Source organism: Scyliorhinus canicula, chromosome 5 (genome assembly GCF_902713615.1).
Source record: "Scyliorhinus canicula chromosome 5, sScyCan1.1, whole genome shotgun sequence".
NCBI lineage: Eukaryota > Metazoa > Chordata > Chondrichthyes > Carcharhiniformes > Scyliorhinidae > Scyliorhinus > Scyliorhinus canicula.
Genome location: NC_052150.1, coordinates 74,106,813 through 74,130,607, shown reverse-complemented (window position 1 = coordinate 74,130,607; position 23,795 = coordinate 74,106,813). Strand labels below are relative to the sequence as shown.

At 42.5% G+C, this 23,795-nt stretch overlaps 1 protein-coding gene across 14 annotated transcripts in view; it reads left to right on the top strand.

Moving 5' to 3' along the window:
- The window catches only part of osbpl3b (oxysterol binding protein-like 3b), a 200,419-nt gene that overhangs the window by 68,980 nt on the left and 107,644 nt on the right, over positions 1-23,795 (top strand). For 11 of the 14 annotated variants that reach the window (XM_038797224.1, XM_038797227.1, XM_038797232.1 and 8 more), the window contains 7 exons: positions 2,442-2,561; positions 9,294-9,347; positions 10,432-10,545; positions 10,638-10,808; positions 20,612-20,744; positions 22,059-22,162; positions 22,330-22,422. In XM_038797224.1, coding sequence (XP_038653152.1) covers positions 2,442-2,561; positions 9,294-9,347; positions 10,432-10,545; positions 10,638-10,808; positions 20,612-20,744; positions 22,059-22,162; positions 22,330-22,422 — 789 coding nt within the window. The remainder of the gene's footprint in view (positions 1-2,441; positions 2,562-9,293; positions 9,348-10,431; positions 10,546-10,637; positions 10,809-20,611; positions 20,745-22,058; positions 22,163-22,329; positions 22,423-23,795) is intronic. The other 3 variants (XM_038797231.1, XM_038797228.1, XM_038797230.1) reach the window with 1 other exon arrangement.

The following is a 23,795-nucleotide window of genomic DNA, read 5'->3' as shown; positions in this document are numbered from 1 at the left end:
ATAGTTTAAAAAGGAATGTCTTTACAAATAGTTCTGAATGTTATGAATTTGTCTCCCTTTTAACTATACATCTGCATATAATAAACCACCAAGCTTGAACATTGAAATAGATAGTGATGTAACACTTCTCTGATTAAATGAGGCCTAATAATCAGAGAGGCGATTTCCTCCGTTCTCTATTAGTAATTAGTCATTAAGGTATGTGTAACAAAAGTATTCATGATTTCCCAAAACCTTCACTTCAAATCGTACTTGTTATGTAAAGCTAATTTAAGTTAACCAAAAATGATATGGGGTAGGCTACCATGTGCACAACACTTTCTGACTGAAGTTCTTTTAGCTGATTTAGTCAGCTGCCAGCAAATAAAAGCTTACTTGGAGAGCATGGCCATAAGATATAGGAACAGAATTAAGCCATTCGGTCCATCGGGTCTGCTCCGCCATTCGATCATGCCTGATAGGTTTCTCATCCTTGTTCTCATGCCTTCTCTCCGTAACCCCTTATCCCCTTATTAATCAAGAACCTATCTATCTCTGTCTTAAAGACATTCAGTGAACTGGATTCCAAAGCCTTCGGCGGCAATGAGCTCTACAGATTTCACACTCTTACTCAAGAAATTCCTCCTCATCTCTGTTTTAAAGAATCGTCTCTTCAGTCTGAGGTTGTGCTCTCGGGTTTTAGTCTCTTCTACTAGTAGAAGCATCTTCTCCAAGTCCACTCTATCTAGGGCTCTCAGTATTCTGTAAGATTCAATGAGAACACTGAAATAGATAGTGATGTAACACTTCTATGATTAAATGAGGCCTAATAATCGAGAGGGGCGATTTCCTCCGTTCTCTATTAGTTATGAGTCACTAAGGTATGTGTAACAAAAGTATTCATGATTTCCCAAAACCTCCACTTCAAATCGTATTCGTTATGTAAAGCTAATTTAAGTTGACCAATCCACCTAACCTGCATAGTCTTTGGACTGTGGGAGGAAACCGGAGCACCCGGAGGAAACCCACGCACACACGGGGAGAGCGTGCAGACTCCGCACATACAGTGACCCAAGCCGGGAATCGAACCTGGGACCCTGGAGCTGTGAAGCAATTGTACTAACCACCATGCTACCGTGCTGCCCCATTCGTCCGACCAAAGTATATAACTTCTCATTTTCCCACATTTTATTCCATTTGCTGCCACTTTGCCCATTTTCCTAGTCTGTCCAAGTCCTTCTGCAGCCTCCCTGCTTCCTCAACGCTACCTCTCCCTCTACATATCTTTGTATCATCTTCAAACTTAGCAACAATACCCTCAGTTCCTTCTTCCAGATTGTTAATGTATATCGTGAATAGTTGTGGTCCAACACTGACCCCTGTGGAACACCACTAGTCACTGGCTGCCATCTCTCCGCTGCACACACCCATCCTCTCGTTGAGGGATGTCCCCAGTGCTGGGATCCAGCTCTTGCGTGTTTTAATGTTGCCTTCTGCCTCTGGTGTTGAAGCCTCTGGTGTTCAGGCAGAGTGTCATGGCATCACTGTCTGGTTGGAATGCAAGGAAGTAACTCTCACTTGCGACATGGCACGTGGACTCTCAGGAATTCACTTGGGGGCTGTGAAGTACTTCCATTACTCAATGGCCAATTCCCTATTAGCAATGTTCATGAGCTTTTTGCCTGGAGGCACAAGTCATTGGGGGTCATGGGTGATCAGTGGGACAGATAGGCAGTCACCGAAGCCATTATGGGTACAAACGATCCACATGGTGGCATGATGGATCTGCGGGCGCTGGGGCACCCACCCCCCCCCCAGCCTAGGAACGACCACCCCCATAGGCGCCCACCCCTCCGACCGAGGCCCCTGGGCGGATTGCTTGACTTCAAAAATGGCTACTCACCTCCTCTGATCCCCACAGCAGCTAGTTTGCCAGCTTCACGTTTTTGAAAAGGTGTAGTAATTGGCACCCGCTTGACCACTCGCTTGGTTTTCAGGAGGCCAATAGATAGAGGATCATTCCTGTTAATGGTATGGAGTTTGGCTTTAATTGGTGATTATTGGTTTCTCACCATGCCATGGCCAAATCCTGATTTTGCCAACGGGAGCGGGCCAGGTAGATCGAAAACTGATTCGCGCCTGGCGCAGTTCTAGATTTTGGCTTCTCCCACTATCTAACGACTGTGTCGCGCTCAGGCAAGAGTGCAACAAGTCCGATAGGTCATTCCCATTCAGTGCAAAAAAAGTCACAGAACAATCATCCCTACTGAAGTTATTTAAAATGTACTATGTTTAAACTTGTTTGGAGGCAGTTCTAGGGAGTGAAATGTAGTATTGAAAATCAGCTTAGTTCACAGGAAAATAAGTTATTAGGAGGGACTAAAATGTGCCACTGTAGTCCCTGTAAAATGTGTATAGCACAAAAATGTCCTGAAGGCTTTGATTTATTTTTTCTTGAACAGGACAGCTGGGAGATTGTGGAAGGACTTCGGGATAGTAGTATGAGTAATATCCAAGAACCACAGAATCATGAAGGCTACTTGTTGAAGAAGAGAAAGTGGCCTCTCAAAGGCTGGCATAAGGTATGTCCTGTCTGTAGGGTCATGATGTGGAGATGCCGGCACTGGACTGGGGTGGGCACAGTAAGAAGTCTCACAACACCAGGTTAAAGTCCAACAGGTTTATTTGAAATCTCAAGCTTTTGGAGCGCTGCCCCTTCATCAGGTGAAGTGGAGGCAGATTCATAATCGCGCATATATAGGAGAAACACAATGTGATTATGAGAAACACAATGTGATTATGAATCTGCCTCCACTTCACCTGATGAAGGAGCAGTGCTCCGAAAGCTTGGGATTTCAAATAAACCTGTTGGACTTTAACCTGCTGTGGTGAGACTTCTTGCTTGTCTATAAGGTAGCACTGTGGTATAATAATTGAGCAGTTAAAAACAGTTCTAAAGATAAACATCAATATAGCAGCAGACTCAGAAGTGATGCATTTTATTCATACATTTTTTTTGATGCCTGTCTCTACTTGAGCAATATATATTGTTAAATACACTTCTGCATAACATTATGGGCAACATGGATATTGGTTTCAGGTAGCAGGTTTCATTTCATCTAACTAACCAAGTGGTCTTGAACCTTAATACTTGAGCGACCACTATCGATTTGCAATCGTTGACTCCCTCCCACCACTTGCACCCCTCACCCTGTCTAAATGATGCTATATAATATTCTATATATGAAGCTACTTCATGTAAAGTGTTTTGTTAACGGTGCTTTTAAGAAAAGAGGTGTTTACTTGTATCTAATTACAAGTTACTGATAGATCTTGTGATCTTCATGCTGCTTTCAGCACTTCTCTTTGTCTGCCCCATTCCTAGTTGAGGCAGCTAACACACTTTGTGCTGCACATATGCTGTTTTACTCTGTTCCTGCCTCCCAGCTCATACAAATACAAAGCTTCCCCATTGCCAATTTTATTTAGTAAGCTCTTGTCTTTGCCCTCTTGCCGCAGTGTGAGCCACTGATATAAGGCATTGATTGATCCACTGGTTTTGCCACATTTTTCCTGTCCATGAATCACATTGTTAACAAAAGAGCTGCAGTTCCTTTTCAAAACTCATTACGTGTTCTTGTTCCACCCCCCATATTTGTCATCTTTTAGTAAAACAAAAAAGTTCCTCCTCCATTTCTAATTTTCTTTTGTAAATTTGTCCCCATATTCTTATTCTGTACATAGCAGAATTACAGTACTTGGGTCCAATTTTCCTGAACCTTTAGTAATTTGTGTGGATTAACCTCTTTTTGTACTTTGCCCAATTTGAGATTGTCCGTATGTAAATTTGGACAAAGGTTACCCGCAAATGACCATAAAAATTATAACTGGATCCAACCCAAACGTTGTGACAATTAGTTTGTAACTGGTTGGTGTTCTCATTGGACAGGAAGATCCCAGAGTGGAACCCTGGCTCAAAAGACCATAACAGATACTTTTTTTTTGTAAGACATGGAGGACCAGTCACATGCCCGCTTTAAAATCTTCTTTCATAATCATGCTTTCCCTTCGTGTTTTGCATTCCAAAATCCAGTTCAGGTTTTACAAATTACTCTTTTAGCTCAAGCTTCCACTCTACTTTTAACAGCGAGCCCAGTTCAGGTTTTTACACCACCCCCTTTTAGGTTTCCTTTTTCTTAACTGCTTGTAAACAAACTCTGAGATCTAGCCACCAATTTACATAATTAGTTCAACTCCAGTTCCACAAGCTGTAGTAAAATCCCCAACACCTGAAAATCTCTTCAAATATATTTCTGGTTTTTCACGATCCAATGCCTTTTCAGCTCTGTGACATTACTGAACAGTTCTCTGTTCTGGTATTTTAAACTTCAGACTTCATGGAAACTTCTCTTCACTTCTATAGTTTCCTTAACTAGCTGCTTTTCCTTTCTCTGCACTTGCTTTCTTAACCATGAATCCATAGCATGGCTTTTCTTCTAGCAAAGCTGAGAGAGGTGGCCCTTTTCAGCTTTTTAAAACGAACTGCTTCTAGCGGAGCTGAGAGCTGCCTTCTCTCTTACTACCCATCGCTACCTGCAATCAAATTAGTTAAAATAAAACTGAAAGGTTTCTCTACCTTACAGGGTCCCAGTTGCTAAGCAACACTCGCATGCTTGTGCCTTTTATTAATTCTTCATGCTGCAGCCCTCACAATAAAAACATAGTTGTAACTTAATCAACTCAAACACATAAACACTTTTGTTCAGCATTTACTCTTCTAGGCACATAAACATTAAACTAAACCCGCTTAAAACTATCCCTTATTTCTAATGTTTACAAATCTAAATCCCTTAAAACTACCTGTGTTTTCCTGCCACTACCAACCATGGAACTGTCCATGCAGTCCTCCTGTGTCTCGTGCCTTCTCAAAATCTAGGTAGATAACATCTGGTATCTCTCCTCCACTTACACAGTCTATCATCTCAAATAAATCCAATAAATGAGACAGCTATGAACTCCAACTTTTGAAACCATGATGTCTGTCCCATGTCAGCTCATGCCCCCCAGATGCTCCTTTATTTTGAGCTTCACAATGCTTGCAACACCCTTTCGCAATAATGGACCAAGGCTACAGGTCTTTAATTTGATAGTTTACCTCCACCATACGTGCACACTTTTTGAAACTGTTTAATAGCCCACTGGGATGCAGTCAATTCTGCAAAAGTATCCGCTGGAGCATTCGCAATTAATTGTTTTGAGTGAATTCTTTTGGATCCCTGGGATGAAACCTATCAAACTGGGCGTGTAATCTACCCTGAGCTTCAATAACCTCCCCAAATGGATCGACCTGTGATTTTAACATTTTTGGCCTGCATTCATTCACAGAGTCTGGCATTTATTTTCTGAACAGATTTATGAACAGATTATTCGCAGTTGAGGGATGTCTATTCCTTCTCCAAACAGTAAAACATTTTGGCCGGATTTTGCAGTTGTAATGACAGGAAATTGTCAGCACTTGCTGTCATTACTTGTCTGAAACTGCTGGTATCTGCATTATTCCTCACTATTAAGTGAGGCAATCCACAAGTTGCTGTCACAGATTCCATGCTCCTCCAGAGGGTGTGCTTTTGAAGCCTCTGCAACTGGCAATTAGTTAGAATTCAGTGAGCTAACAAGAACTTTCCCTTTCATGTTGTAATATCACAGTTCAAAAACAATTAAGCCTTGTTACTGAGATATAACTGGACTAGGCATGCTTAGTCATAACTGCTGTTGGACAACGTGTATAACACTGGAAAAATAATTTATATTAGCATATGTTAAAAGTTTCCATTGATAATTCAATATTCTTACATCTTTTAAAGTTCAACACTTCTGCTTCTAATATGCATTTCCCAATCTTTATTTTGCTTTGTGTAAAAGTTATAAAAAATGAAGGATAATCAGTTGTGCTCCCAGGTTTGTTGACTGTAAACATACTTAAATGTGATTGGCTTGTTTACCCTGCTTGATGACATTACTGTTCTTGGAGATCCTCTGTATACTTGACGTCAAAGTATAGTTGAGAAAGGTGGGTATCTATGCCACACAGATTGCTACATCTCTATGGGCAACTTTCTTCAGGTGAGTGGTAAGCACATTCCTTCATCACTGACTGGAAAATCCAGGCCATTGAATGCTTTCTAGTTTTCCCGAATGCTTTTTACAACTTCGTTAGCAAGTTAACTGGCCGTATTATTTTTATTCTGTCTTTGACCTATTTCAAAGATTAATTCTTTTTGCACCTTCAGTTCTTTCCCTTTGAATTCCACTTTTCTTTCTGGGGCATTATCCCATTTTATCATTCCCGCCCAATCTCTTGTGCCCTGGAAATCAGCTTTAAATTTAAGCTTTTTAATTAGCTTCGTATTTGCAGACCCCAATTTCAATCATTCCATGCTTTCATTGTGCCTTCAGTTGCCTGGGCTTGAGATTCTGGAATATGCTCTGTGGACCTTTTTATTATCCCTCCCACCCCCACCATTTCAAATGTGCCTGTTGGACCATGTTTCTGATTATGTCCTGTCTTTCTTGGTGTCAGACTTTGTTTGGCGTTGGGGCGTTTTACTGTGTTAACGATGCTATATGAATGAAAATATGCAGGGAAATACTTGCAGATGAGAGAAGTTGCACATTTTGAAAGAAAAGTGGTGGATGAAAAATTTCTTTTGAGATTAAGACCCCAGAGTCAGTTATTAACTTGCAGCTGACTCTAAATGAAAAGACTCTGCTGTTGCACCTGACCTGTGTTAGCACATTAGAAACTCGGCAAAAGCCCATGAGGCTGTCTGAATAGCATCCCCTCTGAGAATGCAGTGCTGAGTGAAACAATTATTTTGTTGCTATTGCTCTTCACGACAACCTACATGTGCAAGGTTGGAATTTCTGTTATCACAAAGGAACTGGCTGAAATCTGCACCTGATATGCACATTGCCCCCTCCTCCTGTAAACCTGATTGGAGTGAGTTTGTGAGGTCCAAGAAGGCTCCCTTTCTCATTACAGGTAAGCGAACGTGGCATGTGTCGTGAAGGTCGGCTGACGTGGGTCCCGAAGGTCAGCCGACTGGCAAAAGTGGTTCCAGATAATCTTAGAAACCCTACAGTGCAGAAGGAGGCCATTCGGCCATCGAGTCTGCACCGGCACTCTGAAAGAGCACCCTACCTCGGCCTAAACCCCATACTATCCCTGTGACCTCACCGTGGACTAATTTAGCATTGCCAATCCACTTAACCTGTACATCTTTGGACTGTGGGAGGAAACCGGAGGACCCAGCGGAAACCCAACGCAGACACTAAGAGAAAGTGCAAACTCCACACCGTCACCTGAGGTCAGAATCATACCCAGGTCCGTGGCGCGAGAGGCAGCAGTGCTAACCACTACACCACCATGCCGCCCCCAGGGGAAAAGGTTTGAAAAACTGATCAGTTGTCTCTGAAGACATTTATATTTCCTCATTTTGACAATGGGTGTTCTTTCATTTGACAGCTTGCCACTTGTCAAAACTAAGAATTCAGCAGCTGCATTATTTAATGGCACTTGCCTTTTCCAGTCACAACATTGTCATAACGCACTTTAGTAAACAACAGATATAACATAGGCTGCAGTATTCATGATGAACTGTAAAGGAGACAACACTATTTTTATTCACTTATACGCTTCTCGCCTCCAATCCATGGTTCATGCCTCCCCTGCTCTGCAGGTGGGATTTTTGAAAAGGCTTCCAAAACAAGGCCACCGTGAAAATTCTCGAAGTTCTGAAATCCCAGCACCATTCTGGAAGTAGGTAAGATCTAAATTGCAGCATGTCAGAACCCACCCGTTCTCCTAATCCACTGAAAATAGTTGAAGATGGTCATGGAGGCGGGAGTTCCGTCTTTGCCACTCAGCAACTATTCGTCTTCTAAATCCCAAACACAAAATCCTAGTCTATGCCACTCTTTATAAAGCCAAGGATCACCAATGCTTTTTTCTTCAGACATCTTGCCCTGCAACCTTCAAAAACTTGAGCACCTTGAGGTATCCCGAGGGCAGCACGGTAGCATTGTGGATAGCACAATCGCTTCACAGCTCCAGGGCCCCAGGTTCGATTCCGGCTTGGGTCACTGTCTGTGCGGAGTCCGCACGTCCTCCCCGTGTGTGCGTGGGTTTCCTCCCGGGTGCTCCGGTTTCCTCCCACAGTCCAAAGATGTGCAGGTTAGGTGGATTGGCCATGATAAATTTCCCTTAGTGTCCAAAATTGCCCTTAGTGTTGGGTGGGGTTACTGGGTTATGGGGATAGGGTGGAGGTGTTAATGTTGGTTAGGGTGCTCTTTCCAGGAGCTGGTGCAGACTTGATGGGCCGAATGGCCTCCTTCTGCACTGTAAATTCTATGATTCTGCCCCTTCAGAATTGCATGACATAAGTTATTGCCCCTCATTAGCATTCCCATTAAAGCGACTGAATCACGTCATACTTCTCTGCAATAAATTACATTCTACAGTTGTTTTCCTTTTTCAACACCGTTTGTTTTCTTAAGATTCCTTACTATCCTTCTCATGTTTTGCTACATATAGTTATAATGTAGCTAGGTAGGTAGTGTTCTAACACTAAATCCAGCATTGCATTTTTAATGCTTTCTTACCCTACTACTTGCAAGTAGGAATTTGCAGGAAGGTATCATTGTACAGCTCAAGTCGATATAGGAAATGCTTTATGAACCCAGTTGAACAATGTCAGCATCAAAATGGAAATGAGGGGTGGCACGGTGGAACAGTGGTTGGCATTGCTGCCTCATGGCGCCGAGGTCCCGGGTTCGATCCTGGCCCGAGTCACTGTCCATGTGGAGTTTGTACATTCTCCCCTTGTCTGCATGGATCTCTCTCTCTCAACCCAAAAAGATGTGCAAGGTAGGTGAATTGGCCACGCTAAATTGCCCCTTAATTGGAATAAAAGAATTGGGTACTCTTTTAAAAAAAAAAAAAAAAATTTTAATGGAAAAATAATGGAAATGAGGGATAGTTCTGATCCTCTCCCAACAAACGCTAGTCATTTGCTTAAGTCTTCATGAAGTGAGTGCTTCTGCATGAATCATAGTTAATGGCAAATGTATAGAAAATGTGTGTGAAAGGTTTGTATCAGATTGAGAGTTCCTGCAATTTTTTTGCAAGGTCATTTTATATTTGCACTGTTTTATAAAGATGTGAATCCAAGGTGCGTTACGTAGTTATACAAATATATTAACCTTTTTTCCCAATTGGAAGAGCCTTGAGTAAATATTCTTCTTTTCATTTCCAGCGATACTTCTTTTTAGACAAGGGGGTTATGAAGTACTCAAAATGTCAGCCTGACGTAAGTACGAAAGAAGAATAATTGGAAGGATTTTTTATTCTGTTGACCCAGCTGCAAGCTATATAGGATCATCTTTAAATTTACTCATTTTTTTTATTAACTACAATAAAATTATTCAATAAAATGTACTCTTCTTTCTGATTATGGTTCCTTCTGATTATGGTTCTTAACTCAGAACTCAGGATATGCAAACTGGATAACAAAATCAATAACTCAAATAAAAAGAATGAACTGGTTCCCCGCTGGCACTTCAGAACATCTAGAATGCTCAACCATTCAAATGTGGGGTGGTGCAGTGGTTAGCACTGCTGCCTCACGGCGCCGGGTCCCAGGTTCTGTCCCAGTTCTGGGTCACTGTCCCTGTGGAGTTTGCACATTCTCCCCGTGTTTGTATGGGTTTCACCCCCACAACCAACAAATGTGCAGGGTAGGTGGATTGGCCACGCTAAATTGCCCCTTAATTGGAAAAAATTAATTAGGTCCTCTAAATTTATAAATAATAAAACAAAAAAAACTATTCAAATGTTGTCCAGGCTAACCTTTCCTCTTCCATCAAGTTCATCAGAAACATTTCTTCCTATTTTCTAACTTGCTGTACCTTTCACCTATCATCTCTGTGCTTCCTGACCTACACTGGCGATTGGCCCACTTTGATTGTAAAACAGTGATCCTGGTGTTCAATTCGCTCTATATGTATGTTTTTGCCCTTCCTTTCTCTTTGAACTCCTCCAATAACTGTGATCCTCTAACTCCAACCTCCATGTGTATTCCCCAATTCTTCCTCCCCACAGTTGGTGGCAGTGCCTTCAGCAGTCTTGTACTATGGAATTTACCTCTCAATATCTCTCTCCTCCTCCAAGCCTCTCCTCGAAACCTTACTGATCAACCAAGCTTAATGTCCTACTGCTCCCTCCTTTGATTTAGTGAAATATTTTGTTTCAGATCCTCTGAAATGTCTTTGCATGTAAAAGGAGCTATATAAATGAAAATTGTTGAGAGTTAATAATTGGCATTGTTCTGGAGATCAAATGGAGGTCTGCTAATGTCTGCAGCAGAGGGTCAGTTTAAAAACTTTATTTTTTAGATTGAGAAAGGAAAGCTTCATGGATGTATTGATGTTGGGCTGTCTGTGATGTCGATAAAGAAGAAAACAAAACGCATTGATTTAGATACAGAAGAGCATATATATCATTTGAAGGTACATACAATATTCTGTTTGCTGGATCTATACTGACCACTTTTTAAAAATGATAATTCAATACTTGAATGAAATGTTATTATCCTTGCTAGGTAAAATTCCAGGAGTCTTTTGATGATTGGGTAGCAAAGTTGCGTCATCACAGACTATACCGTCAGAATGAAATTGCCAAGTTTCCACATGATGTGACTAATCGCTTCTTCACAATCTCATCTGTCACAGACTCCTCGCCGAGCTCTTTGGACTCTCCTTCTTTCGGAAAGGTATCCCAATATCTACAATTTGATTCACTCAAGTTTAAGAAACGAAAGAATAAAAACTAAAACATGATTAATGCTTGGGGTTACGGGGATAGAGTGGGGCAGTGGGCCTAGGTAGAGTGAAGGGTCGGTGCAGACTTGATTGGCTGAATGGTCTCCTTGTGCACTGTAAGGATTCTATGGAAAGTTTACTCTCAAATTTCAGCAGAAAATGCACAGGTCGCAACGCGTTGGATTCTGCGTTAAGATGTGATTTTTGAAATTGTGAGCATATTGTTTTCCATGGTGCTCCAGCTGAAACTGAACTATCAGCTGAAAATAGACTGATTTTAGCCTATGGAATCAGATGTTGGACCTAACCTTTTGGGTTCTTGATTATAAATTTCCACTTGGTTGTACAAACTCCAAGATCCCGTATTCAGGGTTAAGTCTATGCTGAGTTAGCTGTTCTTAGCTGAGGCATCAGTTGGCCCCGGGAGCTTGGGCTAGTAAAACAAATAAACGTAAATATCTAATTCTTAATTGCTAATTGTGGACAGTGTTCAACAGATTCAAACTTGGCTGACTGTTTAATGTCTGAACATATACGTTCAGAATTGTCACTTTGATTAAGGCCAAAGTATTATCATCGTCGATGAACCGTCCCCTGCAAGAATTGGTGCCTCTAAAATGTCATTGTTGGATCAGCTAGTATCACTTTACCTGAGCAGGCGATGGATTCAAATTCTACTCCAGAAGTTTGAGTGCGTAATCTAGGCTGATGAGGTGTAGTGCTGAGAGAGTTCTTCGGTGATTCTGTCTTTCAAATGAGATGGCTCTGAAAATAAAGTCCCCCAGCATTATTTGAAGAGAATTTCTTCTGGTGTCTTGCCTCATATTTATTCTTTAACCATATTTAACTTTTGTTTTTGCAATTTTTTATTAAGTATTTAACATTTTATACATCAAAAAGAAAACATACCCGCCCCAAACGAAACCAACTCTTTGAAATACAGAAGAACGGGCGCCATCTTTGCCGAACCCCTCGATCACCCCTCTGAAGGTGAACTTAGCTTTGTCAAGGTGGAGGAATTCCATGAATTCCCCTGCCATACTGAGGCACCGGGTGGAGAAGCTGACCTCCATCCCAACAGCACCCATCTATGAGCAATCAGCAAGGCGAAGGCTAAAATATCCACCCTATTCTGTAGCTCCGGCAGGTCTTACATCCCACATCTGGCCCTAAGGGGATTTGGCTCCAAATTTATTTGCAAGAGTGGCAATGTGGTGCTGAAGAAAGAGCCCCTACCATGGGGAACCTTATCGAACGCTTTACTGAAATCCATATACACCACATCAATTGCTTTACCCTCATCCACCTGTTTGGTCACCTCAAAGAACTCAATAAGGTTTGTGAGGCATGACCTACCCTTCATAAAACCGTGTTGACTATCTTTATTCCTTTCCAGATGATTATGCATCCTATCTCTTATAAACATTTCCAAGACTTTGCCCACAACAGAAGTAAGGCTCACTGGTCTATAGTTATGGGGGTTGTCTCTACTCTCCTTGAACAACGGGACAATATTTGCTGTCCTCCAGTCTTCTGGCACTATTCCTGTAGACAATGATGACATAAAGATCAAAGCCAAAGGCTCAGCAATCTCCTCCCTAGCTTCTCAGAGAATCCTAGGATAAATCCCATTCGGCCCAGGGGGCTTATCTATTTTCACTCTTTCCAGAATTGCTAACACCTCCTCTTTATGAATCTCAAGCCCTTCTAGTCTAGTAGTCTGTTTCTCAGTATTCTCCTCAACAACATTGTCTTTTTCCTGTGTGAATACTGACGAAAAATATTCATTTAGCACCTCTCCTATCTCCTCGGACCCCACACACAACTTCCCACTACTGTCCTTGACTGGCCCTACTCTTACCCTAGTCATTCTTTTATTCCTGACATACCTATAGAAAGCTTTAGGGTTATCCTTGATCCTACCTGCCAAAGACTTCTCATGTCCCCTCCTAGCTCTTCTTAGCTCTCTCTTTAGGTCCTTCCTAGCTAACATGTAACTCTCGAGCAATCTAACTGAACATTCACGTCTCATCTTTACATAAGCCTCCTTCTTCCTCTTGACAAATGTTTCAACTACTTTAGTAAACCACGGTTCCCTCGCTCCACCACTTCCTCCCTGCCTGACAGATACATACTTATCAAGGACACGCAGTAGCTGTTGCTTGAACAAGCTCCACATTTCCATTGTGCCCATCCCCTGCAATTTCCCTCCCCATCCGATGCATCCTAAGTCTTGCCTCATCGCATCATATTATATCTGGCCTTTCCCCCAGATATAACTCTTGCCCTGCGGTATATACCTATCCGTTTCCATCACTAAAGTAAACGTAATCGAATTGTGGTCACTATCACCAAAGTGTTCACCTACCTCCAAATCTAACACCTGTCCTGGTTCATTACCCAGTACCAAATCCAATATGGCCTTGCCTCTCGTTGGCCTATCTATATACTGTGTCAGGAAACCCTCCTGCACACATTGGACAAAAACGGACCCATCTAAAGTACTCGAACTATAGCGTTTCCAGTCAATATTTGGAAAGTTAAAGTCTCCCATAACAACTACCCTGTTACTTCCGCTCCTATCCAGAATCATCTTTGCAATCCTTTCCTCTACATCTCTGGAACTTTTCGGAGGCCTATAGAAAATCCTGAACAGGGTGACCTTTCCTGTTTCTAACCTCAGCCCATACTACCTCAGTAGACGAGTCCTCATTAAACGTCCTTTCTGCCACCATAATACTGTCCTTGACTAACAATGCCACCCCTCCCCCTCTTTTACTACCTTCCCTGAGCTTACTGAAATATCTAAACCCCGGCACCTGCAACAACCATTCCTGTCCCTGCTCTATCCATGTCTCCGAAATGGCCACAACATCAAAGTCCCAGGTACCAACTCATGCCGCAAGTTCACCCACCTTATTCCGGATGCTCCTGGCATTGAAGTAGACACACTTTGAACCACCATCCTGCCTGCCGGTACACTCCTGATAATGGAAGAATTCAGTTGGAATTACTTATAGCACTGCAATTTCATTTTCAACATCTGAGAAAGAAACTGCATCAAATAAAATAAGAGACGCAATATTGATTCATGTTCTGGGCCTGTAATGCTCCATCTCTGCTTCACTATCCCAGCCCTATCAGGTGTTTCTGCCTTCCCGGCTTATGGATAAAGCTATTTTCTGATCATTTTGCTTTTCTGACTTATCGTTCTTTTTGAACTTTTAGTCCATTCATTTCTTTACAACTTAGTGTATTTCAGCAGTTATCCAAAAGAACATATGCAATAGAAATTGTAAGACATTATCTGGGTAACCATGGAGGCATCACCAACTTCACTTATTTCTTATAATGCACTAGTTAATATCGTTGGCTTTTCCAAAATAAACTATAGCAAACAACTGCTTATTCTATCTCTCAGTCTATAATAGGGTAAATTGAAACAACTAGAGATAAACTTCTGTAAATTTTGACGAATAATCGTCCTTTGTAAAGTTTTAGAAGGAAATTGGAGTTGTACGTTGAGTTCAATTACTAGCCTCTCCCTTGTGGGAGCTGGAATTGAATTCAGACTTGATGGCTGGGATGAAAGCCTCCTCACCCAAAGATAATGGAACAACAATGTTTTTTTAAAATAAATTTAAAGTACCTAATTATTTTTTTCCCAATTAAGGAGCAATTTAGCATGGCCAGTCCACCTAACCTGCACATCTTTGGGTTGTGGGGGTGAAACCCATGCAGACACGGGGAGAACGTGCAAATTCTGCGCGGACAGTGACCCAGGGCCGGAATTCGAACCCGGGTCCTCAGCGCCGCAGTCCCAGTGCTAACCACTGCACCACCGTGCTGCCCAAATGGAACAATTTTTAAACCCTGCTCCTGTTGATTAAAACAACAACCTTAATTCTGCACAAATTGGCAGCCTCACTCGGTTGTTATCGAAACCTGAGAAATTCCCATGATGCGAAGTAAAGAGGCTTTACTGTGAACCTAGATAATACCGTACCCCTTTGCACATGGCTGCTGTAGACACAGATGTTGAAGAATGGAAGCCTCTACTTTAGGACCTGGGAACCCCTAATTGTGAGCAAAAAACATCAACTTTATGTTGGAAATTTTTAGAATCCTTGAATCAAAATAGATGGTGCACATCCTGTTCCAGTTTTTGAGTCTTATTTAGAATTGTGAATTTGGAGCTTTTAACTTGATATTATTTTTTTTGCCTATTTCCAAATAACTAACTTCAGACTGCTGCAGGAAAATTTTACATTGTTGAATGTTGGGATAGCACTTTAGTATTGTGTAAGTTTAATGTATTTGGAGAGATGAAGTTCAGCTGCGACATGTGACTGCTTTCTAAGTACCTCTTATGGAATAAATTCAAATCAAGGATCAAGAGTAGATTGATAGGGTGGTAATTGGTCAGGATGGAATTTTCCTGCTTTTTGTTAAGGAGATACCTGGGCAATTTTCATATCTTCCGGTCAATGTTTGTTTTGTAGCTGTACTGGAACAGCAGCTTAACTAGGGGCATGGCAGGTACTGGAGCACAAGTATTGTCGGTTTATTGCCGGGACCCATAGCCTTCGCAGTATCCAGTGCATTTCTTGATATCACGTGGAGTGAATCAAATTGTCTGAACATTGGTATCTGTGATGCAGGGAACCTCTGGAAGAGGCCGAGTGTGGATTATCCACTCGACACTTCTAGCTAAAGGTTGCTGCGGGTGCCTTGTCTTTTGCACTGATGTGCTGGGCTCCCCCATTATTGAGGATGGGGATGTTTGTGGAGCCCCCTCCTCTAGTGAGTTCTTAAAATTATCCTCCAGCATACATGGCTGGATGTGGCACGACTGCAAAGCTAAGGTCTTGTCCGTGTCTGTGAAACTGCTTAGCTTTGTATCATTTGCTGCTTGTGCTGTTTGGCACGCAGGTAGTCCAGTGCTTTAGCTTCACCAGGTTTGGCACCTCATTTTTAGGTATGTCTGGTTTTGCTTCTGACATGTTAAGGAATGGTTAAGAGACATTCCAATTAAATGTCTCACTTATATTAAGTATCCAATAATTGACACTGATATGTAAAGAAGCTTCAGGTAGCCTTTGAGGCATATGATGTGATGATAGAGTTTTTGTACAGAGTTGTGTTAAAGGAAAATAAAGGTGTTTGTGAGAAGGAGCAGAACTTTTGACTCCTTATGTAACAGCAGCTAAATGGCTAACATGGCTTGCCCTCTTGCACTCTTTATTGAACCTGTGTTGATCCCTGATTTTGTTGGTAATGGTAGATTTGTGAATATGCTGGGCCATGAGATTGTGTTCAACGACAATTTTGCTGCTGGCTCATAGTGCCTATTGTCTAGCTGCTAGATTTGTTCAAAGAATTACCACTATTTAGCATGGTGGTAGTGCCAACACAACACAAGAAGATATCTCCACAAGGACATTGAGGTGGTCACTGTCATGTCATGGACATACGCATCTGCAGCAGGCAGATTGGTGAGGATGAGGTTGATGCCCTCAACACCTGCTGCAGACCCAAGCAAGCAGCTGTATCCTTTAGGACTTGACCAGCTTGGTCTGTAGTGCTATTGAACCACTCTTTGTGATAGACTTTGAAGTCCCCCAACCAGAGTAGATTCTGTGCCCTTGCTTCCTCCAAGTGGTACTCAGCTGAGAGGAGCGATATGTGGTAATCCGGCCCCAACAGCTTTCTGTCGTAGATAATTCCACAAATTCACAGCTCTCTGAGAGAAGTTGTTCTTCTTCATCTCTGTCCTGAATGGCTTACCCCTTATTCTTAGGCTGTGACCCCTATTTATGGAAGTCCCCAACATCAGGAACATTCTTCCCACATCTAGCCTGTCCAGTCCCATCGGGATCTTGTATGTTTCTATGAGATCCCATCTCATTCTTCTAAACTGTGGTGAGTACAAACCCAGTCAATCCAGTCTTCATATGTCTGTCCTGCCATCCCTTGAATTAGTCTGGTGATCCTTCGCTGGAGGCCCTCAAATAGCAAGAATACCCTTCCCCAAGGTCGTTTGCCATCACCTGCTCAGTGCTATTAATCATAAAGTTGTAGTCATTACATTTTACAGAACAGAAAGAGGCCCGTTGCCCATCATGTCTGTGCCAGCCATCTAACACCAATCTCTTCTAATTCTATTTTGTGGCACTTGACCTTGTATACTATGGTGTTCCAAGTGCTCATCTAAATGCTAATGATGGGCAACAAATGCTGGCCTTGACAGTGATGCTAACATAAAAAAGGAAATCTTTGTTACTTAAACCTTTTTCCTACATGCGATGTTAAATATGTGTGTGATTCTTGGTTTCTTATGGCTGTTTATTGCCATGGCAATTGCTGCTGACAACTGATTCTATAAAGAAAGAAAAAACACCTTAGAAATTTTAGAAGCATTAGTTGTCCAGCATTTGTTGTGATGTATTTTGGAGTTTATACATTTTTTAATAAGTTATTGTATGAAAGAAATGATTTAATTAGAAGAATAGGTGAAGGACAGAGGACATTGTCAGTGTGAGGCAAAGTATTCCCTGCCTTTTTATTAAATTATTGATTTGAATTCCTTATGAGTCATGACATACACTCTATCTAAATTGTCGTCCTCTGCAAGCAGGAGCGAATTTACATTATAATTTACTAAATATTTAATCAATTACCGCAGATTAAGTGCAGAGACATTCGGCAGGATTCTCCCTTCCTATGGCTAAGTTCCGGCACAAATGGAGAATCCACGGGAGGTTTGCGCCAGAAAAATTGGTGCGAACCCATCACCGATTCCAGTACCGGTGAGGGGTTAGCACTGGCACGGACCAAAACTCCTGCCTCCCGTGCCGAAAACGGGCGGAGAATGGCCGGGTCCCGGGCCGCACATGCGCATGGCAGTGCGTGGACCCAACCCGCCATCCGTGACCCCACAGCCCACCCCAGGCCTCCCCCACTAGTTCCCCAGCCCTCGCAGAACCCCTCCTCGCCAGCGGCAAGAATCCCGGCCGAGTATGGCGGTGCTGGACATAGTCTGCAGCCGCTGCGTGGGTTTTCCGATTTGTGTGAGCACACGTGCCCTGCGACGTCAGGAACCCAGCCGTTAGGGGGGGGCGGAGCATCATGAGTGGGCCGACCGATGAGGCGCCAACGGCATTGCAATCACGCGTGCCGGTGACGCTGGTATGGAGAGGGCAGAGAATCGCAAATCGCACTGGCCCGATTCCAGCGTCGGAATCAATTCTCTGCCCGATCGCCGATTCCGATTTTGGTGTCGGGCAGCGGAGAATTCCGCCCAGTGGATTCCATCTGTTTCAGTTTGAAAATTCTATGGACATGGAGTTGTTAACGGCCTTCATATAATGGGAAATGCTTGTGGGATGTCTAGAGTGCTTATTCATTTAATGGCCTTTTGGAATGCTATGTAGCAAAATGAGTTATCTCCTACAACAAATGTCAATGGGCAGGTTGATGTGAGGAGTTCCATGGTCTGGAGTTCATGGCCACAGTCACAATCTGGGTCATCCCTAATCTTGTGCTTGCAGAGCAGGTGGCTGCGCCTTGCATGGCTTTGTGTAAACTCATTTGAAATTCCTCCACTTCTCTGAGCGGTGTCGAAGGAAAGGCATAAACTTGGAAGTATGGTATAATTCCAAAGTCTTTGCCACACCAAAACCAGCCAATTATCCAAAAGGTCCATCCCCTTACCTTCCTGCCGGCAGACAACAAAGGATGGAGCTTTTGGATAATTGGCTGTGTGATTTAGTATTCATTGAGTTTAGGGACTCGCCAACTCTCACAGTTCAGTTTTAATGAGACCAATAGATTATTTTGCTAAATAATTCTCCATGTGCTAAGAATTATGCTGACCGCTAATTTAAGATTGTCAGTTGGGCTTGCGGTATGGCGCGTTTGCGTGTACTGGAAGTTTCATATATTAATACTCAGGAACCTGTTCTTTGCAGACAGAAAGAACACGTACACCTATTGCAGCTGTTTCAGCTAAATAAAATATGTGACAGCCATTCGCTGATATATTCACCAGTGCGATGCCGTGATGAACTGTGCTGCCTGGTTTAAATTTAAATTAATGCTTGGCAGTTAAAAGTCAGTCGCCATCAACAGGTGCTATTCTCCATGCTAATGCTTGAACCAACCAATCTACTTGCCAACCAATCAGCATTCTCTTCTCACACAGTTTAAATTGTTGTTTTCCCCTGATGTTGGTATTCATGTCCTGATGAGTGCAAGATGAAAAGCTTCAACATGTCTCTTCTGTCAGCAATACTAAAAAATGATTTCTTGGTATCCTTGCTTCCATCGGCACAAATGTCCAAAAGTTATTATTTTTTAATTCTTGCCTGCAGCAAAGCCCACATACTTTCACCAATCAACTTGTATTTATAGATGCATTTAATGTAAAATATCCCCAAACCATTTTGTAGGTTATCAAACTAAATATGACCTTTGAGGAATTGATCAGGGGTAGCCTTGTCTGTGATTGACAAAACAGGAGTAAAGAGGCCATATTTGGTGGAAAGCTCAAGGGGTTGCCTGACTTGTATGGTAGGGTTGTTTGTATGAAAGGCAGGATTACGAGAGTATAGGAAGGCAGTGAACCCCTGGGGGGAGGGGGGGGGGGGGGGGAAGGGGAGAGCATGATGAATTAAGATGGAGGTTGAAATCATGGAACATGAGAAATTGCTGGATAGAGTTTGGGGGAGGGTATCAATGAAATGTATATATCTCCGTGAGGAACTTGCCATGAGACTTGGGTGAACAGTAAAGAATGCTGATTTTAGTAAGAGGCAGGAGGGGGAACAAAGTGAGAAAGTGCCAGAGGAGGAAGGGGACAGAATGAGATGCTATTTGTCATGAGCCATGTCACTTTCAAAGCAGTTTGTGTGAAGAAAATGCTGAAAGGTACAGCCAGGAGATCCTTCATGTCTATACAAATATAGACAAATACTGTAGGTATGACATTGTAGTTGGATTGGAGAAAGATTTGGTTCAGTTTCTGGCCCAGTGCATTTCAAGTATATTTTTCATTACACAACATTTCTTCTGGACAGAGAAAAGAAGTGCTGTCTTGCACGTTTTTGGAAGATAAGAAAATCTGTCAGACATTTATAAAGAAAATATGGGAACAGGAGAAAACAAAGCTAGAAGTTGAAGGTAGAAAAAAGCTTCTGCATATTAGTAGTGCGATACTTGACATCACAAAATGCGAGTATGAAGATTTACATTTGCAGTTCTTCACAGAATGAGCCCTGGATTTCAGTAGCCTGACCAGATAACATCAAGGAGAGTTTGGGTACTCCACGAATGAAGAGGCCAAATTCAGGAAAATGCTTAATGAAACTTCTTTGAACTGCCTCCAATGAAATAATATATTTCCTTAAATAAGATCGAACTGCGCCCAGATGTGGTCTCACCAGTACCTTGCACAGTTGCAGATGGACTTCCCAACTTTCATACTCCAACCTCCTTGAAATAAGGCCAACATTCCATTAGCCTTCCTGATTACCTGCTGCACCTGTGTTAGCTTTGTGTTTTGGGCACAAGTACCCTATAGTCCCTTTGTGTTACAGTTTTCTACAGTTTTTCTCCATTTAATTAATACTTTGTTAAATGTGTTGCGTACAATTTATAATTTTAATTTCTAATAATTCCCATTGCTGTACTATACGAATACAAAAAACACTCCATCTTCATTTTCAGAGCGGTAATGAATTTACATTTTTTTCAGTTGCAGAGGGGAAGTCTAACCAAACAAATGTCGTTCCAAAGTGGCCCAACCTTTCCTCTTGTTTATACCAGCAGCCAGTCTAAGGTGGCAGCATGGTTGCAAAGTTCCGAAGATATAGATAAATGTTCAAAAGGTGAAAACATTTTTACTCTTATGGAATATAAAAGTTGACCAAAAAAAACAATGAACTAGCCAATCAACTTCATGGATTGTTGTCCTTTTTGCAGGATTCTGCTTCAGTCTACCTTTTCTCTTCCCCTGACCATCCACATTCCCAAATCAGTGTGTGTACATGTATATGCCAATTGTGTTTATACCAGGTGAATGTGCTGTAGCTCTATCCTCCTTGCCTCCATGGGCTGGTTTAGCTCACTGGGCTAAATCGCTGGCTTTTAAAGCAGGCCAGCAGCACGGTTCGATTCCCGTACCAGCCTCCCGGACAGGCGCCGGAATGTGGCGACTAGGGGCTTTTCACAGTAACTTCATTGAAGCCTACTCGTGACAATAAGCGATTTTCATTTCATTTCATTTTTCTGGAGCTGATCTTTGAACACAGATTTAAATGTGTTTTAAGCAGTTTTACTGCATGCATTTAAAAAAGAAATTTAGATTACCCAATTATTTTTTTCCAATTAAGGGCCAATTTAGCGTGGCCAATCCACCTAACCTGCACATCTTTGGGTTGTGGGGGTGAAACCCATGCAGACATGGGGAGAATGTGTAAACTCCACACAGACAGTGAGACTGCATGCATTAATTACGCAAAACATTCTGACCTAAATATTCTGTCGTGGCACTGTTGAGCAGATTGCTGCTGCACGTGATTCTTCTCCCGACCTGCGCCGCTATGCCTTTCTCTCAGGATCTGAAAGAAATGCACAACGCAGCATCCCTTAGGAAACTTAAGTTGGAGTGGAGTCGGGGGAAGAAAGACCCTTTTCAACCTCCACTTGCTGATGTATGGTAAATTTAAAGATCCAGTCTTTGAGTGTCAGTGGATGGATAGAGTGGCTAGTTGGGTTAAAAGGATGGTGGTGGGTGGGGGGGGGGGGGGGGGGGGGGGTTGGGTCAATTGTGGAGTTATGCCAGGTGTTAGACCGGGCTTTAATCTGTATAGCATTTCGTAGATAGCTATCCAGATAAGTGGCGCAATATCTCGCAAGTCTCTGACTCTAGCTCAGAATCAGCAATATTTATAGAAGGACCTGGGGAGGAGGAATGTAGGTGGAAGTTTTTAATGTGCAACTTCAGTAGTACATCCAGCCTCCAATGTGGAGACTGAATGATTTGGTCCCTCATCTGTTATCTCTAGAAGTAATGTTTTTCTCTTGGTCTTTTGCACATGATGGATCTATGAAGTATGTTATGCTGCAGCTTATTTCTTTTTTGCAGGTTTGACGCAAATTGTCTTTTTAACATTAGCCCTTTTCTGTTTTTTTTCTTCTAGATCTTTCTCAGTGTCATTCCAGTTTAACAGAATTGACCAAGCTTTTACAAAACATGGAGGTTATTCATAGGACATACTCAGCACCAACTATAAATGCTCTTCAGGTATGCCAGTCAGATATTGTTGCCTTTCTGATTGAAGCTGAAGCAGAAATATATGAACATTGCTTTTGATTTCAGGGTATGAGCTAGGGAACCAAATAAAATAATCTCTTGTGCTAAATGGATTGTTTTCTGATTAAAAAATGCAGTTCTTTTCTCATTTATTGAAGGGGTATGTCTTTGAAAGTCCCAAAAAGGAAAAACGTGTTCCAAGAAGGTGGCGAACCAAAAGTTTTGGCAAAGATGCTAAATCGACACTACAGGTAATGCTCCCTTAAAATTGGACGCTGTGCTTCTGGCATTAGTTTTCTCATAGAATCGTAGAATTTACAGTGCTGAAGGAGGCCATTCGGCCCATCAGGTCTGCACAGGCCCTTGGAAAAAGCACCCGACTTAATTCCCCTCCCATATCCCATAACCCAATAATCCCAACTAACCTTTCGGACACGAAGGGGCAATTTATCACAGCCAATTCCCCTAACCTGCACATCGTTGGACTGTGGCTGGAAACTGGAGCACCCAGAGGATACCCACGCAGACACGGAGAGAAAGTGCAAACTCCACACCCGAGACAGGAATTGAACCTTGGTCCCTGGAGCTGTGAAGCAGCAATGCTAACCACTGTGCCACCCATGTAAAACATTACGTGATTATTTTGAACTGTGGTTCTAGTCATTACCAGTTTACCATCAACAATCTTGGAAAACAAATAAAGGATCGTCCCTTCAGTCTGAGGCTGTGCCCTCGGGTTCTAGTTTCCTATTGTTGGAAACATCTTCTCCATTTGCATTTATCTTGGCCTCTCCATGTTCTGTAAGTTGCAATGAGATCCCCCTCATCCTTCTAAACTCCCATTGAGTACAGACCCAGAGTCCTCAACTGCTCCTCATATGACGAGCCCTAGATTCCTGGGGTCATTCTTGTGAACTTCCTCTGATCCCCTCAAAAGTACCCTTCCTGCCTTGGATATGGGCCCAAAACTGCTCACGATATTCCAAATGGGGTGTGACCAAGGCCTTATACAGCCTCAGCAGTGCATCCCTGCTCCTGTATTCGAGCCCTCTTGAAATGAATGCTTACATTGCATTAGCCTTCGTAACTGCCAACTGAACCCGCATGTTAACTTTAACCGAATCCTGAACTAGGACTCCTAAGCCCCTTTATGCTTTAGATTTTTGAAGCCTTTCCTCATTTAGAAAATAGGCTAACCTCTTCCTCCTACCAAAATACAGTTTCCAAATTTTATTCTATTTGCCACTTCTTTGCCCACTCCCCTCGCATGTCCAGGTCCTTCTGCAGCCTCCCCGCTTCTTCAACACTATCTATCCCTCTACATATATTTCCATCATCTGCAAACTTAGCAACAATGCCCTCAGTTCCTTCTTCCAGATCGTTAATGGATATCGTGAATAGTTGTGATCCCAACACTGACTCTTGCAGAGTGCCTCTAGTCACCGGCTGCCATCCTGAAAAAGACCGCTTTATTCCCATTCTCTGCCTTCTGCCGGTCAGCCAATCCTTTATCCATGCCAGTATCTTGCCCCTCCAGCACCTTGCCCCTAGCAACATGGGCTCTTATCTTATTTAGCAGCCTCCTCTATGGCACCTTGCCAAAGGACTTCAAGAAATCACATCC